The following is a 27,691-nucleotide window of genomic DNA, read 5'->3' on the forward strand; positions in this document are numbered from 1 at the left end:
GTTTGCTAAATATAGACACATACCTCTGTTATTTGACACTAATAATAGCTCATTAAACTTTTTTTTCTTGGTGCCAACTGATCTCATCTTCCGCATTTTTTTAAGTATAAAGAAAAAAAGCTTGCTATACTATGTTATTAAGAATTACGATCACTGTACTCTTCCTAACCCCCCAAATTATGAATGAGACAAACACATCAATCTGCTTAATTCTAAAGTAATAATAAAGTTATGTGATACTTACATTCAAAAGCTTCATCACTATCATTATCTTCATCTGAACTGATTTCAGCATATTTTGGCTTTTCATTAACTGTGCTACGCTTGCGTTTATTCATTTTCACACGTTCACAAAGTGGCATGGTGGATTCAATTTCTGCCAGAAGTTCAGGGGGTAATTCTTTTAACACTGATTGATCTATACTACCTATTAATGAAAGGTAAGAAAATAATTTAAATCTGAAGATAAAAGGGAAATTTTAACTTAATTAGCACAATAAAAATGAAATACTAGTATTTATGTAAGTTTTCTAAGCCAGCTTTGTATTTTAATAAAACACATATTTAAAACTCTAATAGGCTTCACCCCAAATTGGTAATGCAGTTTTTATACATTTATCATTATGTAATAACTTAAAAAACATAAAAAGGGTAGTTACCTCATCAATTTTTGACACAATGCCTTCATGTGTCTGTATAGACTAAAAACTTTCTAAAACAAGAGATTCATTGGCATTACTCAGTCTATATGTAGTAAGGGATTCATCTCGCATTCTTGGTAGCTCCCAAATTTATTTTACAGAGGTCTGGATCACTTAGTTTGAAAGTATACTTCCTCTCAGTGCAAATTTGAAGAGTTGGAAGTCACTTATATACCCTTCTCTTCCTCTACGCGCCGTGTACTGTGGCTGGGACAAGAGTTTTACATGCTTTTACCTATAACTCATCTATTTGAGAAGCACAGTAATGCCTTTAGTATTACAAAGAATTTCCTCAAAGAGATAAACCAATATATACATTAAACTGAAGAAAATAAAAACATGAAAGGCAGGATAAATAAAAATATATTAAAATGTAAGTGTCTATAACTAAAATAGTAAATTCAAGTCTGTAATGAAATAAAATTTGTATTTTTCCATGAAAGACTAAGACAGGATAAAAATGTATCAACATAGTAACATTAACATAACATTTATTATTTAATCCTACACACATACACAAATACACTAACAGTTGCCGTAAAAGAAATAAATTCTTAACATCCTACTGAGAGCTTAAAAATGAAGAAGTAGCAAAAGCTATCCATTCAGGGTAATTTGTCCTTGACGACTATGAAAGATGACAATTTTAAATTACTTACCCTTATAAATCTTTGAGTGGAAGTATAAAAATGATGTCTTACCTGCTAGATTTTAAGAAATTGGGAGCAAAGAGTATCTTAGTGGTTTATAGTAGGGAATATTATTAACTATAAGCAACCTTACACTACAACATTCAAATGATAATAATCCTTAACGTAAAGGATGAAGTAGTAAATCATGACAAAATGAACGGGTACTGATTAAGACAATTTCAAAGTCTCAATATACAATCCCAATAATTTAAGAATATAAAACATAAATTATTAATCTTGATGGAAGAATAATCCCTTTTTATTCTTTGTGCAACTTTTATTCAACATCATGAAGGAGTTATTTCAGTTAACTTTTAGTCTTTTATACTTCTAAGGACACATATAGCAAAAATTTCACCTAACAAAGATATAATACTTGTGACTGGTAATATTCCAAAGACTTCACTGCTGAGAATCCTGACATACTAATGTTGAGTATACTTATCTATGTCACTTTCAAATCATGCAACACTACTCTGTGCTGGCTTTCTTAATTCAACTGTATTTTATAGTGAGGTACACTTTTTAGAATATTGATACAGGTAAAAGAAACCAACTTTAGCTTTGGATTGTCCTCAGCCCGAAGGTAAACACACTATGCATCTCATTTAAAAGTCCTTAATGTCTTGGGGTGCCTGGATGGCTCAGTTGGCTAAGCATCTGACTCTTGATTTAGAATCAGGTCATGATCTCAGGGTCCTGAGATTGAGCCCTGCAATGGACTCCACACTAAGTGTGGAGCCTGCTTGTGATTCTCTCTCTCCCTATACCCCTCCCTTTCTCTAGCAGCAGCAACAACAACACGGTCCCCAATGTCTTGAACACCTATAATTAAATGTGTGTGGGGTTGTTTTTTTTTTTTTGATGGAAGGATTATGTTTTCTAGTATTTATCTTCCCCTTTCCAGATGACCTATAATATTTTTTTAATTTTATTTTTAAAGATTTCATTTATTTATTTGACAGAGAGAGACACAGCGAGAGACGGAACACAAGCAGGGGGAGTGGAAGAGGGAGAAGCAGGCTTCCCGCCGAGCAGAGAGCTTGATGCGGGGCTCGATCCCAGGACCCTGGGATCACGACCCGAGCCGAAGGCAGACGTCCAACGACTGAGCCACCCAGGTGCCCCTAATGACCTATAATATTAAGTATGTATATATTAATGGTCATTAAATGTTTTTTTTTTTATTTTTTATAAACATATATTTTTATCCCCAGGGGTACAGGTCTGTGAATTGCCAGGTTTACACACTTCACAGCACTCACCATAGCACATACCCTCCCCAATGTCCATAACCCCAGCACCCCCCTCACCCAATCCCTTCCCCCCATCAACCCTCAGTTTGTTTTGTGAGATTAAGAGTCACTTATTAAATGCTTTTTTATTACCTTTCATAATTTCCTATGATCACTTAGAAGTGTACTTCCCGTATAGTTTCTGAATTGCTATATTTTATAGGCAAATGAAGATGTTTTTCAAATTTTAAAAAATGGGAATGCTTTTTTTTTTTTGTACTACCTAAAATGTTTTGGGTATTTATAGACAGACCAAAGTATCTGGCCTTTAGTCCATCATGAAATTTTTTAAAAAACAAATTTCCCTGATTATGTTCTGCTTAGACTAAATTCCCATTCTCAGAGGCATATACCAAGCTGATACTAATATCCCAGAATTAAAATTATCCTGCAGATAAATATACAAAAATAATCAAGGGTCAATATATGTACTGGTGCTTGTACTCTCTTTACAATGGTTTATCAGATCCCCAGAACAAGGAGTCTGCTCTCATCTTTCTCTTAAAAAAAAAAAAAAAAAAAAAAAAAAAAAAATTCCTTACAATAGCCAGACATAGAAAACTTATGTCATGTATTTGATAGAGCAGGCATCAAAGTTTATTCCTTGTAATTTACTGTCTCTTATTCCCTAAATTAAGAAGAATGCTATCAAATTTAAGAGCTTTTGTATTCTGTAGATCATTTAAACATCTGTATAACTCTGAAAGTTATAGCAACATAATTCAAAGACCAAATGCTTCATTTCTGAAGATAATCCCACTTAAGAAAAAAAAAATCCAGTAATGGGTAATGTCTCTCAATGTACCATCCTCCAAAAGTAAACCCTGTTTCATTTTGAATAGAAACACCTACTCCACAGGTTTATGCATTTTCTGAATTAAACATCCTTTCTTCCTTTTAGTAAAACACTTTATAAATTGATTCAGCCAGGTCCTTTGATTACAAAGGTTAAGAGAAAATATTTGACTTTCCTGTATCACAATCAGCATATTTAATACATTACCAAGGACTGAATAACTGACTCAGCCTCAATAGATCTGAATAAACAGTGAGTAATTCAAATGATGCTTATGATGTATTTGATTATATTCTTTTCCCTGAGTTAGGAAATAATCTTCTAAATGCAAAAATAATGTCCACTTCTCAACACAATGATTTTATAAATTATTGTTGTTCGTGGAGTTATTTTTTCTTAAAAACTTCAGAATGCTAGTACTTTATGATTATCCTTCTCACCTCATTTCTCCCATCCCAATTACTTTATTCTTTAAATCATGTGTTTGAATTACCATAAAATTTTAAGTTACTGGCTTGAGGGGATAATGTCATTTAGTCATGAATTTTTTGAAGTACTACACTTTCAGCTTTTGTAGATATATAGATAGACATAGCACACCTCTATCTCCTAGCCCTCCTAAAGCTAGAAGAATATATTTACTTCTAGATGTGTTACATTTTCGTAATCTTGGATTTCAACTATAAATCACTCATATTAGCACACGGAACAGATTACTAAAACCAGACTACAAAATCTCAGAGTCACTAATCTGGTAACTGACAATGTGTATTTTTTTTTAAGTGAAAAACCACACCAAGATTAAAATAAACCACCTCAATTAATGAACTCTCTAGGACTGAAGATTCAGACAATGGATACCAGTCATATTCAGAAACCATGAAACTCACATAAACTTGCAAATTATGTAAATCATAAAAAACATCTTAGGTATAATGTAATTCAGTGACAATTCTTAGAACAACCTATACCAATTACAGGGGAGTAGCATCAAATGGATCTTTAAATTTAATGAGAGGCAAAAGAAAATAAAAATTTAGTAGTGTATGTTGTCAATCGGCCCATCTTGTGACCCTAAGTGGGTTAATATGGTTTGAAGATACATATTTTTTGGTGGAAATGGTTCCTAAATGCAAGCCTACTTCTTTATTTGAAATCACTGTTAAGAAGAAGTACATTCAAGGAGCATAAATTGCAGATTATATAGCCCTGAAATACAGTAACAGTTGGGAGGTAGAAACAAAAAGCAGCACCTGAAGAGAAACTAGGAAAAAAAAAAAAAAAGTGGTTCAACTACGAGACGACACTGAATGTTCCTTTCACGAGGACTTCAAGGTTATAGCCTGATGGCAGTACTATGTATGGGTAAAAAGGAAACCTGTGGCAAATCCTCAGTTTGAAATGCATGGGTCCATTTCTATGCCTTTTTTTTTTTTTTTTAAGATTTTATATAATTTGACAGAGAGATCACAAGTGGGCAGAGAGGCAGGCGGGGAGGGGGGGAACGAAGCAGGATCTCCACGGAGAAGTGAGCCCAATGCAGGGGTCGATCCCTGGACCCTGAGATCATTACCTGAGCCACCCAAGGGCCCCTCCTTATGATTTTCTTAATAACGGTTTTTTTTTCTCTAGCTTACTTCATTGTAAGAGTACAGTATATATGTAATATACAAAATATGCATCAGTCAACTTTGTATTATTTTTAGGGCTTCTTGGTCAACTTTAGGCTATCAGTAAATTTGAGAGGAGTCAAGAGTTATATATGGATTTCTGACTGTGTTGGGGGGGGGTGAGTGCCCCTAGACTCCCAAGTTGTTCAAGTATCAACTGTACTTGGAAGGAGCAATAGCAAACTAGGAGAAGTTAGATTGTAATTTTTAGTACAAAGGCTCCTTCATTGAGTGAAAATGAGGGAAGTGAATGCAGAGATTTCTACCACAATTGTTAACAGTCATTAGGATAATAAGAAGGGAGGATCTGTTTGTAACTGACGATGAAGTCTAAATTTAAGGGAAGAGAGCATCAGGTAGACTACCTCCTCTAGAAGAAAAGAGTCAGGAAATAGGTCTGCCTTTTTTTTAATGTTTTAGGATAAGTGAAAGTCATGTATAATGAGATAATCCGGTATAAAGTGCCTTGATTTTGATAAAAAGACAGAGAGACCTTAGGTACTGGCTGGAGGCCTAATAATGCTTATTCAGGATTATTAAAAAAAAAGTTTTTTTAAGGGAAGACTAGTAGTTATTCATCTTTGGCTAGGGAGGAGTGGTCAGGGTCAAATCTGCAGCTCTTCTCTTTCCAATGTTCTTTGAGAAATACTGAAACTAATGCAAAGAACCATTATATAATCACTACACAAAGAACGTTACAACCTAAGAACAGGTAAATCTCCTTTACAATGTTAAGCAGCAATTTTTAAGTTGCAGGTTATGGCCCACTAGTACATTGTGAAATCAGTTTTGTGGGTCTTGACTAGTAGTTGTTTTAAAATGAAAGTGAAATGTCAGGTTTTTGCTTATAGTACAGGGATTGTTAATATGTGCCTGTCTATGTGCATTAGGCCACAACATGCATTTTATTTCTTAGGGCACAATCACAAAAGTTTTAAAGTCATTCAGGTTTTATGGCTGTCACTTCTTTCAAAATAGCTGAGTCCATTCGGATTGAAAAGGCCCTTCTAGGTTACTCAAATTCAGTCTGTGGACTCTGCCCATGGTTTCTTAACCTATAGGTTTGATTAAAGATAAAGAATAATTTGAATAAAACATTCAAAATTAAACTGATTTTATTCATTATAAGTTGATGCGACAGTGACTATTGTGGTTTTTTAAAAAAAAGATTTTATTTATTTATTTGAGAGAGAGAGAGACAGTGAGAGCTCAGAAGGAGAAGAGGGAAAAGCAGACTCCTCCTGAGCAGGAAGCCCAAGGCAGGGCTTGATCCCAGGACCCCAGGATCATGACCTGAGCAGAAGGCATATGCTTAACCGACGGAGTCACCCAGGTGCCCCAGGATAGTGACTATCTTGTATCAGAGAGCTTAATTATCTATACCTATAATTCTGACATAAAAGTTGCTGTTTCGTTTTTGAAGTCATTACAATAAAATCTTGGATTACTCAGAAATTCTTTTTCTATTTTTGATGTAAATCTTTCTAATAAGCCCTGTATTCATCCCTTTTTTAATAAGACAACTTCTTGGGGCATCTGGGTGACTCTGTTAATTAGGAGTCGGACTCCTGGTTTTGGCTCAGGTTGTGATCTCTGGGGTTTTGAGACTGACACCAGCCCCGCCTCCCCAGCACTGGGCTCTGCACTCAGCAGGGAGTTGGCTTAAAGATTCTCTCCCTCTGCTCCTCCACTCACACTCTCTAATAAATAAATAAATAAATCTTTAAAAAAAAAATCCACAAAAAACCAAACTCCCCATCCCTCCCCCAAGAAAAACAGTGAGAAAACTTCTTGACTCATGATTATTGAAAAGATCAAGTTTTCCACAATGCTTTACACAGCAATGCCTTTAGGAGTTAACTGCTATGCATAAAGTGTTTGAGATGATATGAAATGATTCAGGCTTTGTTTCTGAGTTCTGTAGGTCTGCTTACAGTTTACTGAAATGTACATACTCAGAATCAGCTAACTTGCATAGAATATATAACACACAGCAAATGGGGTTAAAATCCTTTAACCCTTTTATACCATTCATGAAAATTTATTCCAAGAAAATTAATACAACAAAAAAATTCTATGAAGAAAGATGTTTAGATCAGTTTTATCTATTGTAACATCTTTTCCCAGCTGAAAATTCTTTTCTAAATCCTGAAAGCAGTTCTTGGTTGTTCTATATTGATAATTATAGAGAAGTTTATCCACAAAGTGAAAAGATTTAATAACTGACATGCGACAAGTATAAAATATTTTAAAAGCAATTTAAGTCTGTATATACTTGCTATATATTTATATTTTATATATTAATTATATATTAACATATTAATATATATATAACCCCCATAAATGAAGTACTCTCAGATCTTAAATATCCTCCTTAAAATATTATATTTGGTAAATTCCATACTACATTCATAAATACTGGAAAAGAACTAGAAAATCTACTTCAAAACTCATTCTAGATGAGTCCTTTTATATACACATATAAATACTCAAATGGCAGTGTAAAATCCAAATTTTAGGTCTCATTTGCTACAGAATAAATAATCTAGTTATGAGATTCATGTACATTAAAATTTCAATTTCATATTGATAGTAGGCTTAGCAAACTATAGTGTCTGGGGTCAAATTTGCCTACCACATGTTTTATATAAAGTTTTATTAGAATACACTGACACACAATTATTTATATGCTGTCTATGGTTGCTTTTGTATTACAATATTAAAGGAAGTGGCCCACACAGCCTAAAATATTTATGATCTGGGCCTTTAGAGAAAGCCTGTTGACCCCTCATCTGTATCATGGCATACTTTAATCCAAATTGGAACAAAGTACCCACCTTGCCAGTACAGACACTATAGTTGTATTCTGTACATTTTAGGTCATTGAAAATTAATTTATTTAATGACGACAAAAACCAAGGATTTAGTTTATGGCAACTGAAAAACACTACTATGAATGAAGCAGACAGAAGAAAAGATTCTAAGAAAAATCTGGTTTTAAGTACCACAGTTTTGATATTGACACTGGTAATAAAAAGATTTCATCAACGTGCACCTATTATATTACTATGAGGAAGAACTACAGAAGAAACAGGGATCAAATGATCCTTTCCTTGATATGTATATACAGAAAGCAGAAGTACAACCTAACTATATTTCAATGAACTAGAAAAAGAAAACAAACGAAGCCAAAATTTAATAGAAGGAGATACTAAATACTAAAGCAGAAATAAATGAAATAGACTAATAACAGAAAATATCACTGAAACTAAGAGCTGAATTTCTGAACAGATAAACAAAATAGACAAACCGTTAGTTACGCTTACCAAGAAAAAAAGGAAGAGGACTCAAATAAATAACATTATAAACAAAAGAAGAGACATCAAAATGGATACCACACAAAGGATCCTAAAATAAATATATATTTATATTCCTAGAAACATATAACCTGCTAAGATTGACTTATGAAAAAATAGAAAATCTGAAGAGACATCTTCCCAACAAAGAAAAGCCCAGGACCAGATAACTTCTCTGGTGAATTCTAGTAAACATTTAAAGAATGAATACTAATTCTTTTCAAAAACTTCCAAAAACAGAAGAGGAAGGAAAGAAGAGAATACATCCAAAGGCAGCATTACCCTGATACCAAAACCAGAAAAGGACACTACAAGAAATAAAAATTACAGGCCAAGGGATGCCTGGGTGGCTGAATCAGTTAAGTGTCTGACTCTTGATCTCAGCTCAGGTCTTGATCTCAGGGTCCTGAGTTTAAGCCCCACACTGGACTCCACGCTGGGCATGGAGCATATGTTGGAAAAAAAAAAAAAAAAATTACAGGCCAATCCTCTTGTACTCACGATAAACATAGATTCAAAGTCCTCAATTAAGTATTAGCACACAGAATTCAACAATGCATTAAAAGAATTAGGATTATATACCATAATTAAGTGGAATTTATTGCAGAATGGTTCAAAACCTGCCAATCAATGTGATATACATTAACAAAATGAATGATAAAATGATATTATCATCTTAATAGATATAGAAAAGCATTTTAGAAAATTCAACATTCATTCATGATAGAACAAAACAAAAAAACCCAAAAAACTCTCAACAAACTATGTACAGAGGAAATGTACCTTAACACACTAATGGCCATATATAACAAGCTCACAACTATTATCATACTCAATGGTAAAAGCTTTCCAAGATAAGGAACAAGATAAAGATGCCCAATCTCACCCTTATATTCAACATAGTACTGGAAGTCCAAGCCGGAGCAGAGCAATTAGGCAAGAAAAGAAAGAAAGAAAGAAAGAAAGAAAGAAGAAAGAAAGAAAGAAAGAAAGAAAGAAAGAAAGAAAGAAAGAAAGAAAGAAAGGAAGGCATCCAAAACCAGAAAGGAAATAGTAAATTGTCTCTACTGGCAGATTACATGATATTATATATAGAAAACCCTAAAGACTCTACCAAAAAACCATTAAAATAAACAAATAAGGTTGGATATAAGATCAATATACAAAAATCAGTTGAATTCTGATACAATAACAACAAACTATCAGAAGAGAAATTAAGAAAACATTTATAATTGCATCCAAAAAAACAGGAGGTGAAAGATCTATATACTGAAAACTAGAAAACATTGATGAAAGGAACTGAAGAGAAAAATAAATGCTAACAAATTTCTATGCTTGTGGATTAGAAGAATTAATGCTCTAAAAATGTCCATACTACCCAAAGCCATCTACACATTCAATGCAATTCCTATCAAAATTCCAATATTTTTTATAGAAAAAGAACAATAACCTATAGAAAAAGAACAACAAAAACAACCCTAAAATTTGTACAGAACTATGAAGTAGTCAAATAGGCAAAGCAATCTTAATAAAGAAGAACAAACCTTGGGGCACCATGCTTCCTGATCTTAAACTATGTTGTAAATCTACAGCAGTCAAAACAGTGTAATACCGGCATAAAAACAGACATATATATTAATGGAACAGAGAGCCCAGAAATAAACTCATGCATATATTGTCAATTAATTTATGAAAAAGTAGTCAAGAATACTCAACGAAGAAAGGATAGTCATTTTAATAAATGGTGCTGGAAAACTGGACAGCTACATGCAAAAGAATGAAATTGGACCACTATCTCACATTATACACAAAAATCAACTCAAAATGAATTAAAGATTTGAACATATGACTAGGAACCACAAAACCCCTAGAAGAAAATATAGGTGGTAAGCTCCTGGACACTGGTTTTTGTAATGATTGTTTTAGATTTGATACCAAGGCAAAGGCAAAAAAGTAAAAATAAACAAGTGGGACTACATCACACTAAAAAGCTTCTACACAGCAAAGGAACCGATCAATAAAATGAAAAGGCAACCTACTGAATGGGAGAAAATATGTATGTGCAAACCATGAATCTGATAAGGGGTTAATATCCAAAATCAATAAAGAACTTACAACTCAATAGCAAAACAAAACAACAATCTGATTAAAAAATGAGCAGAGATCTGAACAGACATTTTTCCAAAGATGACATACAGATGGCCAATAAGTATATGAAAAGATGCTCAGTATCACCAATCATCAAGATAATGCAAATCAAAAGCCATAAGGAGCTACACCTGTTAGAATGGCAAAAAGACAATAAATAGCAAGTGTTGGTGAGAATTTGGAGAAAATGTAACCTTGTGTACTATTGGTGGGAATGTAAATTGTGGTGTAGCCACTATGAAAAGCAGTAGGGAGGTTCCTCAAAAAATTGAAAATAGAACTACCATATGATCCAGCAATATTCACTTCTGGGTATATATCCAAAGGAAATAAAATCACTATCTCAAAGAGATATCTCCATAGCTTGCCTGACCCATGATCACTGAAGCATGATTTACCATAGCAAAGACATGGAAATAACCTTAAGTTGTTTCGTCTACTGACAAATGAATAAAGAAAATGAGTGTATCTGTGTGCACAGTATTATTTACCCCAAAAAGGAGGAGATCATATAATCTGCAACAACAAGGATGTACCCTGAGGGCATTATGCTAAGAGAAGTCAGACAATGAAAGACAAATACTGTATGATCTCTACTTATATGTGGAATCTAAAAAAACAACTCACAGAAACAAAAAACTGATTGGTGGTTGCCAGAGACAGGGGTGGGAGGTGACTGGTGGGTGAAATGGGTACAGGTAGTCAAAAGGTAAAAACTTCCAGTTACAAGATAAATAACTTCTGGAGATGTAATGTACACCACGGGGACTATAGTTAACAATACTATATTATATATTTGAAAGTTGCTACAATAGTAGATCTTAAAAGTTTCCATCACAAGGAAAAAAACAACTATGTGAGGTGATGAATGTTAACTAAACTTACTGTAATAATCATTTCACACTATAGACATACAGCAAATCATTATTTTTTATACCTTAATAAAATGTTATATTAAATATATTTCAAGAAATAAAGAAATGGGGACACCTGGGTGGCTCAATTGGTTAAGCGTCTGCCTTTGGCTCATGTCATTATCCCAGGATCCTGGGATCAAGTTCCACATCCGGCTCCTTGCTCAGCATGGAGCCTGCTTCTCCCTCTGCCTGTGGCTCCCCCTGCTTGTGCTCTCTCTCCCTCTCTGACAAATAAATAAAATCTTAAAAAAATAATAAAGAAATAAATTCTGGCAGCAATGTCTCCAAATATACTGATTATAAAGTATATATACATATAAAGTTTTTCAAAAATTACTCCCTTCATTAGATAAATTCAGTTAAAAATGGCGTGTTGCATTTCTTCATATTAAAAAACTGGACAGATTTTGAATCTTACTGTAATATTGATTTTGGTCCTCATAACTAAATAAATATAGGAGGAAAACTGGTTTCTCCATTTTCAAAATGAATGAACCAAAGCTTTGTAAGGCTACGATTTATTCAAGATTCTGATACCAGTGCTTTATGTACTAACATTTATAATGGACTTAATGGAGAATTTTCAATTTTCAACATCAGAAGCCAGAGAAAGCTAAATTTTTTGTGAGCAGATGAGGGGCTCCAGATTCAAAATTCCATATTATAGTGTACTATATTACAGTATATTATATACTATTACTCTAGTATTCTTTTTTTGTTGTTGTTTTTAAAGATTTTATTTACTTATTTGACAGACAGATGACAAGTAGGCAGCGAGGCAGGCAGAGAGAGAGGGGTATGCAGGCTCCCCCCGGAGCAGAGGGCCCAGGATCTGAGACTATGACCTGAGCCAAAGGCAAAGGCTCAATCCACTAAGACACCCAAGTCCCCCTTCTAGTATTCTAACATAGTGAATTCTCTTATTCTAAAAAAACAAAAAAGTTACTCAAACCTTTCTCTATAAGAGGCTCATATAGCTATTAAGATAATAAATACCTACCTGATACTATAGTATACTATACTATGTATTATAATATACAGTTGACCTTGAATAACATGGGTATGACCTACACCTGTGTAGGTATACACAGATTTTTTCCAATAAATACAGTATGGCACTATAAATATACTTTCTCTTCCTTATGATTATAATAATGTTTTCTCTAGCTTACTTTATTGTAAGAATACAATATATAATACATACAAATACAAAATATGTGTTAATCAATTATTTATGTTATCAGTAAGGCTTCTGGTCAATAGTAGGTCACTGGTAGTTAAGTTTTTTTTTAATTAACATATAATGTATTATTTGCTTCAGGGGTACAGGTCTGTGAATCATTAGTCTTACACAAATCACAGCACTCACCATAGCACATATCCTCCCCAATGCCCACAACAAAAGTCAAAAGTTACATGTGGATTTTCAAGTGTGGGAGGGTCAGAACCCCTAACCTCTATGTCAACTATACATTAGATTATATAATAATATGTTCTATATATTAACATAGTATTAATACTATATAATAATATTGACATATTATAATATTATCTTAATGACTTAATATTATACTATCATCTAACAAATAGATATTCATTATCTTAGCACAGGTATCAGGCTCTTGTAAGGGAGGATTTCAAAACTTTTTTTTAGAGTAAGAAGGAATTCAGTATGTAAGAGTAATGACTATTTCTTCATAAATAGGAGGTTCTTCCACATTATTTATTTACCTTATTTACTCCTCAACCATACGCCTATTTTTAACATACAGGAAAACCTTATAGAAGCTATGTCCTTGGGCTGGCTTGAGATATGGAATGAGAAGGAACAAAAATACCACTAGTAAGTTTTAATACTTTAAGTTTTATTAAAAAAAATTCTACTTAATCTCTTTAAATCAGTATCAATTATCTATTAAGCAAAATGTGAACCAAAAATTTTCTATGAACAGAAATCATGGACAAAATCTTCCAAAACACTGCTGTAAAAAATCATACCCAACAATAGTTAGGTATAGATTATGCCAACTTCTGTAGTAAATATTCTCCCAATGTTTCCCAAAGATACCAATGATAGTAAGGTCTTTGCAGAAACTGAATATTTGAATTTTTTGAAAAGCATTTTATAAAACTATTCAAATGAACCAAAATAAATTCCCACCGCAGCACTATTTAAAATTCTGAATATTACAATCATATCCACTTTACTAAAAATTCCTCAACTTAAATATCATCAACTATGCCAAAAATTCACGCTCAGAGACAGTAGTTTCTCTCAAACTTACAGAAGCCTGGAATCCTAAACACAATCAGTGCCACATAAGAGGCAACCAGTTAATACTTCTGTGATCAACACTGAGTAGTGTAACTGGTACAGTAATAACTGAGGGAGAATAACTGGCCCAAATGTGACTGCAACTATTACCTAATCCTAAGCAAATGAACATTACAGTTTTAAACACTATTGACTACTTGAGCTGCTACATTAGTACACATACCCAGCGAAAACCATTTTCAGTAACTGTTTAACTGTTTAAAAGGCCATGGTCTCAAATATGGGTACTATGGGATATTTCCTAAAAGTACTGAGTGCAAGTGATGTAAAACAATAAACTAGTTGGAAGGAAGTAGGTGGAGGAAAAACAAAAATTATTTCCTTGGATATAAAGGTAAAATACTGTGAGACACCCTGGAACAGTAAATAACCCAAATCAAATTGCTAATGTTTGTAATTACTAAGCTGTTACCAACACATAACATGCCTGTCTTAAAGACCTCGTAATTTTATATTTTTTAAATTGGAGACATACTGTACATTAGGGGATATCAGGATAATATTCTGAATAAAAATATTTCAATAAAGATAATATTCCTGGCATTTAAAATACTGACAAAAGTATATTGTAATAGAAGAAATTTTAAAAATTTAGAAGGTTTTACAAAGATTATGTTGGTTCTCCATAACCATCCCCTGCTTGAAAAGGAAAAAACAAGGATGGTAAGAAGAAAGAAGATGATAGAAGCAGAGTGAGAACAGAAGTGATACTGAGCCAATCTGTAACAGCAAAATAAAGGGAAAGGGTAACTAAACAAACATAAGAAAGAGTAAATCTCCTTGGAACCTTAACAAAAAGTACGTAGTTGACAGTTACTACAAAGTTTAGTGAACAGAAAGTTGAAAATTGTGTAGCTCTTATACTAGGGTCTATTGGTGGAAGCATAAAAGATGAATACACAATTTTAATCTGCATACAAAGCCTTTTCTGAAACATGGTGTCAATACAGTCATTCAACAGCTATTTAATGTGCTCTACTTATGTACTAGGTATTATGCTAGGTACATACACATGTCCCCATAGAAATCAAATAAAATGTGTCTATGTGACTTTTACATTTAATATGTTCACACAAATGACAAAAATAAGAAATATATTTAAGAGTCATAAATCTATATCCCTACCATTCTAAATTAGCTTAAAGCATACTCAAGGAATTTTAAACAATCCTAAAGAATGAGTATTTTAAATATGGACATCAGGTAAAATATTTAAAAAGATGGAATTTCATGGCTCTTCCAAGAAAGGAAAACCTACCAAGAATTTTGGCTTGAGAAATCAACCACAAAAGTATCTCAGTAATATTAAATTTAACTCCTTTACTCAGAAAAACACCACCAGCATGTCAGAATATGTGATTCTGTGACTCTCTCGAAAAGAAAATCCCAAGTAATGTGTATTTTACAAAGGGCCAATAATCTACAACTGTGCTTCCCACGCTTGTAATTTAAAAAACTCACTATTATGTAACTCTGCTATTGCTTAGTAGCAGAGACCTAAAACAAAACCAAAATTAGTACATTAAAAAATAACCGATAGGAATTCTAAGGTATAAATAAAGCCAAATGATTATCTACATGGAGTCTTGAAGTAAATCTAAGCATTAAAGTAGTATTTTTGATGAAAATGTCCACTTAATTGTAATTGCAGATCTAGTAATAATACGTGTATATATACGTACCTGCACATGTACACACCCACACACACACTACACACACTCTACTCTAACAGAGAGACACACCCAGATAGCCTACTTACTAACATGAACATATCAAGTATATACATTTGTGTTAAAAGTACATTTAGGAGAAACATGGATTAGTATTAAAAAGTTTACATTCACAGGCAATCAGAAAAACATGGGAAAGAGTATAGCAATTACTATTAGGAGTACTATATTAGGAGCTATATTCATTTCTTGATGTTCAGTTGTAAAGATTCTTTGTTAGGACAGAGCTTAGAAAACAAGGCTAGTGTAAGCTGACAGAGCGAAGAGGAGAAAAAGATGGTCCAGATCAAGGGACAAGAGGGTACCACTTTCCATCTTTCCATCTGACTCTTCTAAAATTGTATACCTATACTCTCTAGTTTATACTGTATATAAGCCACTTCCAAAGTTTCAGTGAAAGTTTTAAACACAATATCTAAAAGAAAACAATTCTAGCACTGGCCACTACATTCTAATAACTCCTTTTATGTACACAAGTAATTCCAAAGAGATGCATTCAAGTTAAATAGTAAAGACTATTAGTTAAAGCTGAAGTCTTAATTTTTTGTTAAGTCTGACTGCTACACAATTTAAAATCTGAAAGCTTCATTAAAGAAGTACGAGTATTAGTGATAAAGACAATTTTTTTGTTTTTAAACCAAAAAAGTAAAAAAGCAAACATTTGATAAAGACCAAGTAATAATTAAAAGATTATGACAAGTCACTTCTTTGAATACAATTCTTCATAGTGACTATGTTTTCATTGACCTTTTTTGGGTAGATAAGACATAACACTTTACAAAAATAATAATAACCATTACACCTTCTGGATTTCCTAATACACTACAGATACTATGCAATACAACTTTTTGTGATGATGCAAATGTTCTCTGTTTTAATAAGGAAGCCACTTGCCACATGTGGCTATTGAGGACATGAATTCTTAATTTTATTTAAATTAATTTCCATTTAAATAGCTAAAGAGGCTAGTGACTATCCTATGGACCAGCACAATTCAAGAGTTTCATATATTTAATAAGTAAACATAAACCTAAGTTCTTAATGAATCTCTCACAGAATGAGAACTTAAAAATCAAACTTTCACCTCTATTGCCTTGAAATCAGTATCTTCATGTATTTATACTGCATGGACTAGGTAGGTCTTGCCACATACCATCATCAAATTATGTATGTCTTAGATATTTTAAAAGTAGTTTATAAAGGAACACAAAACTGTATTTTGTGCACAGACTGCCACTGTATTTAACACTTAAGACTTTTTCCTGGAAATACTACTACTCCAGTAGCCACAGAATTTAATTCAGCAACTATACAATAAACAAAACAAAAAAATCACCCTCAAACCCCACTAATTAATGACTTAACCTGATTTAAGAGGTGAATACTATTCCTTAAGACCAAAAGGGCAAAGCTTTGTATTTTTCAAATAAAATATCTATAACTGACCACCTATCCCACAAGAAGGGAAATAACTTTTCTATAACTTTCTAAATTATATAAATTTAAACTATGTATCAATAATTAACTCAGGTATGTAAGAAAATAATGTAAGACACAATAGTCTTAAGAGCTTATAACACTGATTTTTGTACACCATTTAGCTTTACTGAGATGTTAGAAATTAAAATTCAATTTACTATCTCCTTGTAGACTGGAACACCTCTTTAGTCTAACTTTTAACAAAGTTGTTATATATATTCATTCTAACCACTCATTTGATTAATAAACAACTTTCAACAATACCTGAAATAACTAACCAACCAAAGAACTTATCTCTGTGTACCAAAGTAAAAATCATGATTACAGTGAGTTGTTCAAGTAGGGGTGGAAGACAAAGAATTTTCAGCAACAACTTTTTATCTATATTACTGAAAACAATTCATTATTGTTTTATATAAATTTTATATTTTCCTATAGCAGTGTTTCAATCTTTGTAAATTTCCATTTTTCTAATCCTTAGTAACCCTATAACTTAAACAAAAACTCATTAGAATAAAAATGACTTCAGTGTAAGCATTCTTACCTTTGTTTGACTTTGATGGTTTATTCTTGATAGGTTTAAGGGAACTTCGTGATTTATCTTCTCTATCTTTAATAAGTTTCTGAACATCATCCAAAGACAGTTTTTGCAGGACAACTACAGGCTTAGCTCCTTTATTCAGATCTTCAACTAGTCCCATTTTTTCTACTTTGTCTTTCTGTTCTCCTTTCATTTCCATTTTCTTTGTCTCCTGAGTAATATTACCATCTTTATCCCTCTTGATTTTTGGAATGACAAAATTTTTCAATGCACCAGACCTGCCCCCCAACAAATAACTTGGAAATTCTGCCTTATTGTCAGGGTGCGCTTTATTACTGTCTACTTTAGTCTTATTACCCTCTGTCCTTTTGTCATCCTTACTATTTGGTGATTTAAAACCAGGTTTATCAGGTCTTGATTTATTAGAATCACCTTGTTTAACACGAGGACTGTCAGGCCTTGATTTTTGCTCCCCAGAAGATGGTCTTTCCCTTGAGTCCCCTGATTCATGTCTATGTTTTCTTTCTAGTTTATCAGGTTTTGAACCATCAGATTTAACACCATGTTCATTTCTATTAGAGGATCTTAATGTTTCTGGCCTTCGAACTCTTGACTGATCCCCCCGATGTCGCTCTGATTCATTCCGGTCATCTGATTTTTGTTTACTATCATGGTCACGTCTTAATGACTCAGAAATAGATCGCCCATCAGGTCTCTGCTTTAAGGCTTCAGCTCGTTCTGATTTTAACCGAGGTGAATCAGATTTAATATCCTGTTTATGTTTAGACACTTCAGGTTTTTTCTCTGTTGATGGCTTTCCAGAATCCCTCCTATTTTCATGCCTATGTTTTGGTGTTTCAGGCCGACCTTCATTTTTTTGCTTTGGAGTTTCAGGTCGGCCCTCACCTTTCTGCTTTGGAGTTTCAGGTCGTCCATCACCCTTCTGTTTTGGGGTTTCAGGGCGCCCATCACTCTTCTGTTTTGGAGTTTCAGGTCGACTTTCACCCTTCTGCTTTGGGGTTTCAGGTCTTGACTTTGTTGTTTCTGATCTGCCATTATTTTGTTTGTTGTCATTTGGTTTTATGTCAGACAGTCTATTTTCATTCTGTTTAGGTTCTGCCGTGGTGCTCTCATTTTGTTTGGATTCAGTTGTTCTGCTCTCATTCTGCTTAGGCTCTTCTGTTTGAGTCTCAATTTTAGTTTCTAACTTACTTTCACTTGATTTTGTCTCCACCAATCTGTTTTCATTTGGTTTAGATTCTGCCAATCTTTCATTTTGCTTCATATCACTCTTTGAAAGCTCAGAATCAGACTTTTTTTTAGGAGTCTCAGGATGGTTTTCTGGTGTAGCTTTAAGATTTCCAATAATATCTTCCTGAAGAACAGAAATAGGTGCATCATTACACTGTTTGATTTCTTCAGGCTTTTTTATGGAGTCTGAATCCTGAGTTATAGAAGCCTGAGAGTCCACTCTTCCTGCCTGATGAAGATCAATGCTAACCATTAATGCTGGCCTTGACCCATTTCCCGTAGAACCCGTCTCCTGAGAAGCTGGTCTATTACCTCCTGTAGCACCCCCAGCCTCCTGTGGGTAAGAATCTTGTTTTCTTTTTTTCAAAGGCTTATCTGAAATTTAAAGATAAATATTCAATATCAGTAATAGACATATATTCTTATCTTACTAAAAAGCCATATGGATTTTGATATTTCTTTAAATCACAATGTTTTTTTGAAATGTGGTCAATTCAAATGTCAATATGCATGTATAAAATAGCAGGCATGAATCACAGAATACTTTTAAACCAAGGTTTAAGGAAATACTCATGCTTGCTGTACCTCAATAAATATTAGCAACTATAGTAACAAGAACTTAACAGCATATCTCTTGATTATATAAATATAAGCCCAAATAGAAAATAAATAGAACTTATAATACATTAAATACAAACATATATTTATGTTCGTATATGTAAAGGATAAACCAGATTCTTTACATAAGAATAAGGCAACCAGTTACAAATTACATGCTCTCATTTAAGATCATTTAACCATTAACCAAAAACTACTAAGTGCCCCATAACTGCTACCATACTAAACAGGAAACACAAGCTTTTACAACATGTAAGACAAGTATGAAAAGGAATAAAACCCAAAAGAAAGCAGAAATGATGCCACTGAAAAAAGGTGAATGAGGAGAACAAGGGGGAAAAAAAAGACAGTTTAATAGTTTGTCATTAACCTTTGATCCAGGATTCAAATCCTTCAAGGTGTCAACAGCACAAATGGAATTTAAAAGCTAACACACATTAGAAGTATATTTAAAATAAGGGAACATTAACATAAGTATAAAAATGAGACGCATATAAGGACTTTTTAGATAAATCCTGTCTTAAAAGCAACCTCCACTTAAGAAAATGCTTTGGTTCTTCAATGTAAAGTTCTAGGGATCTATAAATTGGTCTCAGTAAGAAATAATTTATGGTATTCTAAAATGTAAAGACAAAAATACACAGAAACACAAACCTAACACCACAATAAAATGTCAAGGTATTTTTAAGTTATGTATTTCTGTGCATGATTCCACTCAAGAGGCTGCTAGGTCATTTTCTACAAACCGTATCTCTAGTTAGTTCTTGGGAATAGTTACATTATAGCACCTTAAGGTTTTGTCTGCTTTAATACTTCTGAATTGCCTGGCTTTGTTTTAAAGGTCATTTTATATCATTTTTATAGTGAACTTCTAGATTCCCTTATGATAGTCATTAATGTGATAGAATATCATTTAAGGAAAAGAAGGTTAAAAGTCAAAAGGACCACTAAAAAATAACCTCTTATTGTTGAAAACCAAGTTAGGAATTAAACAAACAAACAAACAAACAAAAAACCTTAATGGTAATGTTGCTTTTATACACCAAAGTTCCGTCATTTTCTTTTCAGAGCGAGAAGCAGCAGTCCATTCCAGCTTAAAATCTAGTAAAATATTTTACTAAAATTTAACTCAAATATTTGCTAGTAATTTTTTGTAGAAGTCATTCTGCTTCTTAGTTTTTCAGAAGTCTACTGTCATATATGTTCCATTTGTAAAATAACTACATGATAATAAAGTATCTTATCATCTAACCATTTTCCCTAGTTAAAACTACCCTGCCAAGTACTTACATGAAACTTTCTGCCTCAATACTTAAGAAAGCACTCAGAATATTAAATTTGTCTCAGTTTTATTTTGTAATGTTCTGCCACATAAAATAATCTTTACATCTTGTCATAGGGCACACCAAATAATTATTACCTCATAAATGGGAGGTTTTATCACCTTATGTCTTTAAACCTTTAGGACAAGAATCTAGAAATCGAAAGAGTATAATCTAGTTGAAGATTTTTGTATTTTTCAATGAAACATACTTGTGAAAGTCATTAAATTGGTAACTTAAGTGTACTTAAGAACCATAATGACATCACAAATCTCAGGCATCTTGAAGATTTCTCTTAAGAAATCTGTGGCTCATCCTTTTATTAATACGAGCAATCAGTCTTTCTTCTGAACAGTAACATCAAAATATCTTGAAGGCTAAATTTAAAGGATTACAAAATACTTAGGAATTTACAGATAATTAACCTCATTTCAAATTATCGTTTATCATTAAAATGGAAATTTAACATAGTTTAATTTCAAAGGAAATGTTATGTTTGATTTAGTTATCCTCAACTATGATGCAATGATTATTTGTAATAAAAATGTATGGAAGCATTTGTACATGAGTAATATATTAAAATTAGGAAAGATCTTGTAATTTTTTTCTGTTATGCACAACATATTGCTAAATACAAAGTTTTAATTTTTCAACTATTGAAAAGTACGTCACCTCTTCTGTAAAACCGGGAAAAATTCCATTATTGCTGCAAGGATTCTTGAATATGTTAAGAGCACGCAGGTCTGATTCACTTGATCTGATTCAGTTCCACCATGAACTTATTCCTGTAAAGTGGCTCTGAATCTGCACGTCACTTTTGTCTATCCACTTTTGTTATCAGTCTTCATTACATCATAACCTTCACCTAATGATGGAAAGCCATCTCTATAAAGAATAATTTCAATATTTGGGACACTGATTATCTTTAAGCCCTTTTCAGCACCGGGTGCCATAAGTTTAGCTATCAGAATGCATATAGTTCTGAAGAAAATGCATACAAAAAGATACCACAGTTTCAAAACCAACAATACTTGTCATCTAGATGCTGATATGAAAATAAGATCCAGCTGTTAAAGAAATTCTGAACTTCATTATTCTGGTAAGAAAAAAACTATATCACTTGCTGAAATTTACCAGTGATAACTGAAAACACTTAAAACAACACAATTATACACACAGTAGCCAATTATGAAAAATGAAAACATCCCACCCCTAAACTGCAGTATAAACTAAGTGGTTAACTGTCCTATTTCCAACTAGTCTCTTATTCCAAATGACAGTAGGTAATTTACTTTTTATAAGGGTTATAGTGTAAGAATATCATAACATTATAAAAGACATTAGGAGCCAGTCTAGGCCATTCCTCATACTTACTAACATGGAAAGTGGACCTTAAGAAAAGATGAAATAGGCAAAGATGAACAAAGAAACCCCCTCTTTGACAAAAGAAAGCAGGAATTTTCAGCACATGGAGAAGATATTAATGTCTATGATAGGTCAACCCAGAAGCAAAAATGAACAGCCTTTTAAAATTAATTTATGTAATAAGACACTGAAAATATGAGCAAAGGTTGAGCAAAAAGGTCCTTTAAGAATATTATAAAATATCAGGTTACAGAGATTTAAATATCAGTGTATATGAAACTACCCAAAGAAGGGAGAACAGGCCAAGGGACATAAATACCTAGCTGCCCAAAAAGTGTCTTCTATGTGTGAAACAGAGGTATGTTACGTTCTGCCATAACCTAAGTAAAATACTTCTTAAGAGTATTCTATCCCTTTTCTTAAGCTGCATAATGATTAAACAACCATGTTTGTTAAACTTTCTAATTTTATTTATAAGGCATAGTTTTTTCATTTCTGGTCTATTGAAAGGAAGCCTCTCAAAACGAATATAATACGAAACAAGCTCAGACCCTACAAAAGAGCTCTTAGTAAAACAAGTAGTCTTTTTTTGTTCCTTACCACCACCAACAGTTGCCAATAATTATAAAAAAGTTCTCAGGGCCATACCTTAGAATGCAGTAAATGTCAATTTCTTAATTTAGTCCTAAAATGCAGTGGTAACTAGTAATAAATTCATTTCAAGGAAATATTTCAATTTGCAAGGGCTGACTATAAAACGACCACTTCAGAAAATGTTGCTTTTATTTATGACCTCACCTAGGGTCTTAGAGCAACATACCAGACCTTTAATCTTTCCAAAATCTCAATATAACTGCTTGTAATATAAAACACTATCCCATCACATGGTGCAGAAACTGAATACAAAATGAGAAGGTTCCAATCACAAGTGTTAAGTGGCACCTAAATTCCAAAGGTATTCAAATAAAGCCACAAAATAATGGGAGCATAGCTTTCAGCAAACAAGTTAGAAATGAGCACTAATATGAGGTCTGCAAAATCAGCATTAAGAATTTGGGAAAATACACACACTAAATCATCTAAATCAAACTAAAAATCAGGTAGTTCCAATGAACATTTATTCCTTTAATCCTTATAGCACCAGATACCTCTGTAAGTCAACTTAGAGAATTCAAAATTTTAAGTCAATTCTGCTCTCAACTTTTCAATTAACCTTTGTAGAGCCACACTATCATACATTACAGAGAAAACTGAAGAGATAGTTAAAAGTAAAATATATACTACAAATTTCTGAAAGAACAGTATGCTGTTTGCTAAATTTGTTTTATTTTCCCTAAAAAAGTAGCCTAAAGTAAGTTTGCTATTATGCAATTAACTTCATTTACTACCTTTATTTTCTTTCAACTTTTAAAAGTAAAAATTCAGCTTCAACAAATATGATACAATAAATCTTCAGGAAAGTAAAAAGAAAAGAAAAGTTCACCATATCCTGTTTCTGTTCCTACCACCTATTAAAAAAATCATTTAAAAAATTAAGTCCCTTTTTGAGAACAAAATTTCCAAAACACAGATTAAAATGTCATGCACAAATTCAGTTCTCAAGGCAACTAATATTTCTCAGTCAAGAAATTACAATTTTATGTTTCTTGCAAAACTGTCATAGGATTCAGGAATTTGGGATTAATATCATCAAGAGAAGTTAAATAATACTGCTCTCTTCATTTGACATGCATATACTTCTATAAGAGGTTAGAGAAGGAGATACAGTTTGGAACCCATCTAGTTATTATTTCCTGAACCCCACATTACTAAACCAAATAAGAACACTGTGTATCATTCTTTTTTTTTTTTTTTTTTGAAGCCTTACTGTGTATCATTCTTAACATCAATAGTTTTGTAGTTAAAAAAAAATTCCAGTTCCCTAGCTAATAAAATAGACTTTATTTGCACCAACCTATGATCTAAGCACTTAGCAAACATCATCATACAACAATTACTAAATAATGTCTGTTTTTTCAGTAATGTTAAAAAGATCCATCATGACAGGAAACATAATACAAATCTTCAACATGCTTCTTAGCCTAGAAACACAATCTAGAAATGATCCTGTCACATAATGAACAAGATCATATATAGAGAGTTCTATGCAACTTTACAAAGTTTTGTTTTATAATTACCAAAAAGAAAGTATCAGAACTATGTATCAATCTGGAATATTTAACTATAAAATTAAAGCATAAAGTATGCTTTGGTTTGGGTAGTCAAATGTGTATATAAATCTGTAAAGACATCAAATCCATAAATTACGTTACTAATTTCAATCACTGATTCATCAGGCTGTCAAGATTTTCAAGAGTTTTGTACTTAATATTCACCAAATAATCAATAATTTTAGGGAGTTACTTTTATCTGATTATAATTTTTTATAGAGCACGAAAGAAGCCCATGAATTCATAGAAGGTGTGACACTCCATCCTAACATACTACTCAAACAAAAAAGGGACACTTAACTCTAGTCACCAAAAAAAAAAGATCCTTGATCTTTAAGGACTGCTATTTAATATTAATTTAAAATTCTTTCCACATATTTTTTACTAAAACAAACCAAAACAAAACAAAACAAAAAACCAAACCCAAACTATATTATTAGGAGATGGCGGGACTGGGAACAAAGTGAAAAATCTAACTGAATAAACTTTTCTTAAATGTACTATTCAAAATAATTCTGTATCAGTTACCCTTATTTTGACAGGAAAAAAAAGTGAAGATGCAAAACTGTACTAACATAACTTACGGAAAATACATGTGATAGAAACACTAACGTTCATTTTAGTGACAAGCACAGATAATATCATTTGATACATAATAGGCGATAGACCTGTGATACAGAATTATCAAATCTCAGATAATTGTTTCAAATAAAAAATGAAAGCAAGATTTTAACTTCTGAGGTATAAGCATTAGTAATAAAAATACACCTGAAAGACATAATGCATTATAAAATATAATGGAAAAATAATGGGAAAAAGAGAGTAACTAAAAAAAAACCTTTTCACATTATAATTACATATTTGCCCAGAGTAAATATAAATATGTGGAAGTGGTAGTAATGAGGTTAGTTTACCTTTGTCTTGAACTTCTTTTGAAAAGCGCTCCCTTTCAATAGCTGATTCTCTCTCTATTCGTTCAATTTCAGCTAATGCATCCAATTCCACTTCATCATATATAGGTCCCTGTTGTGATACCTGTTGCTGATTCTGTACCACAGAAGTCTGGGGCTGTTTCGTAGCAATTGAAGTGTTCTGTTGTAAAACAGGCACTTGATTTGCTGGAAGGAATGCTGTTTGTTCTTGCTGCGACAAACACTGAGCAGCATTTAGTGGGCGGTTTACATCCTGTGGAGTAATGGGTGTTTTTGAAGTCTGTCCTGGGTACTGCACATTAAAAGGAATATCATTTTCTGAAACATTGCTATTTTCCATACCAGAAAGCATATCCTCTTGCTGGTCCATGTCTGAAGACCTTACACGAGAAAGTCTTAATGTAAGTTTAGTAGAGTCCTTGGATGGAGAACTAATGATATCATACATTGCAGCTTTCTCACTCTGGTCTTTTTCATCCTTGCCTAATTTCATTTTCTTTTGCTTCTTTTGTTTTCTTTCTGGAGAATCTAGCAGGATGTCTGGTGGAACATCTCGAGGTGATGAACAAGGTAGAGGCTGAGACTGAAGGATTAAAGATGGTCTTGATCCTAGAAAAGCAATTCAACAGGAATGAACAACTGTACTAGTTTTACATTTTCTTACACTGTGATAGAAATATTAAACAAGTGACAACATCGTAATGCAAGAAAAAAAATTAGGAAATTATCTAATCTCAGCCCCTTATTTACAAAATACAAAAAGAAAGTCTAAAGACTTGTCCCCCATAATCTTTTAGTTTGCTCACTGAGAATCCAGGTTTAAATTTAAGTATGAATATTCCATCTTCCAAATCAGTATTATGTTATTTCTATTTCTGTCCCTATAAAATATATTTAGCTTGAAAACAGCAAAGGAGTTCATTGTTTCTAAAGATGATACAACACAAATATTTTGAGCAAATACTCTCTATTTTTTCACTTATTATCTAGGAAAACTGACAAGACCAAAGTAAGAGTAAGTCTGTCAACTTATAAAATAATAAATTAATGCCAGAAACTACACTCAAATGAATATTTACTGGTATAAGAAAAAGAAAGTGGGAACAGTTAAAATTTTTAGAATCTTCACTTACTTTACAAAGTGGTGGTTAAATACTGATTTATACCTTTATGTGGTGTTCTCTTTCTCCCTCCACTTAACATCATTCACATACTCTCTTCAGCTTGCTAATCCTCCTTTTATTAGAAAAATATGCAAGTCCAGCAAATATCAAGGCTCAATAAAATATCTTCAGCCCAGATCCCATTAATTTAAAAAATGCTATATGATACAAGGAAGTGGTAAAAATAAGCTAATCAAATGGAAAAATTCTCCTAGATAACAAGCTGTTAAATGAGGAAAAATGCATTGCTATGCTTCAGAAATATAACTGTTACATTTCTTATTGTTAGACTATAAAATGTTTAAAAACCCATAGGATATTATAAAAATCAGTCAGGATGAAAGTGCTTTATAGAAAGAACTTAAACCTAGACTTAAATTAAGGTCATATATGTGTGTGCGTGTGTATGTATATGTATTATGTATTATGTATATGTATCATTTATTTCCATGATATGTAAATCTGCCCTTTCAATCAGCAATGTTAATATATTTAAAGTGTGATACAGAAAAATAACTTTTTTAGAGAACATATTAGCTAAAACATGCAAAAGAAGCAACTGGCGCAATTCTTTTTTTTTTTTAAGACTTGATTTATTTGTCAGAGGGAGAGAGAGAGGGAGAACACAAGCAGGGGAGCAGCAGGCAGAGGGAGAAGCAGATTCCCCATTGAACAAGGACCCTGGTATCATGATCTGAGCTGAAAGCAGATGCTTAACCGACTAAGCCACCCAGACGTAGCTGAAGCAATTTACTAGAAATGTTAGTTTTAAGTTATGTCAACAGACAGTGTTTTTAGACAGCTTATATGGGAAGTTAAAAAGAAATGAAACTAACATTTTTGGATGATCTATTTTGTCAGAGCTTGTGCAAGGTGCTTTGCACATCAAGTCACTTAAATAACTTACAACAACCTTGATTTGTATTATCATCACTGTTGTGCAGAAAGGAACATGAAGCTTATAGAGGTTAAGAAACCTGCCCCAGGTTATATAGCTAGCAAACCTGAAAAATTTAAACCCAGATTTTTCTAACATCTGAATTACAATACACCATATTGTCTTTGTATTTAAAATTTTTGTGACAATTTATATATATTTTAGAACAGACTTAAAATTCCAGCAGTTCACCAAAAAAATCAAATTAGAATGACAATGCATTTAACCTTCAA

The 27,691-nt window shown here is 32.7% G+C and overlaps 1 protein-coding gene across 3 annotated transcripts in view; it reads right to left on the reverse strand.

The window, feature by feature from the left end:
* Nucleotides 1-27,691, reverse strand: part of LOC111140842 (NIPBL, cohesin loading factor) — a 111,975-nt gene that overhangs the window by 68,372 nt on the left and 15,912 nt on the right. For 2 of the 3 annotated variants that reach the window (XM_022493054.1, XM_022493055.1), the window contains exons 8-10: nt 25,341-25,967; nt 17,664-19,286; nt 245-427 (exon numbers count right to left, since the gene is read on the reverse strand). In XM_022493054.1, the coding sequence (XP_022348762.1) occupies nt 245-427; nt 17,664-19,286; nt 25,341-25,967 (2,433 nt within the window). The remainder of the gene's footprint in view (nt 1-244; nt 428-17,663; nt 19,287-25,340; nt 25,968-27,691) is intronic. The other variant, XM_022493056.1, reaches the window with a different exon arrangement.

This window comes from Enhydra lutris, unplaced genomic scaffold, assembly GCF_002288905.1.
Source record: "Enhydra lutris kenyoni isolate GAN:26980312 unplaced genomic scaffold, ASM228890v2 scaffoldscaffold5, whole genome shotgun sequence".
Taxonomy (NCBI): Eukaryota; Metazoa; Chordata; class Mammalia; order Carnivora; family Mustelidae; genus Enhydra; species Enhydra lutris.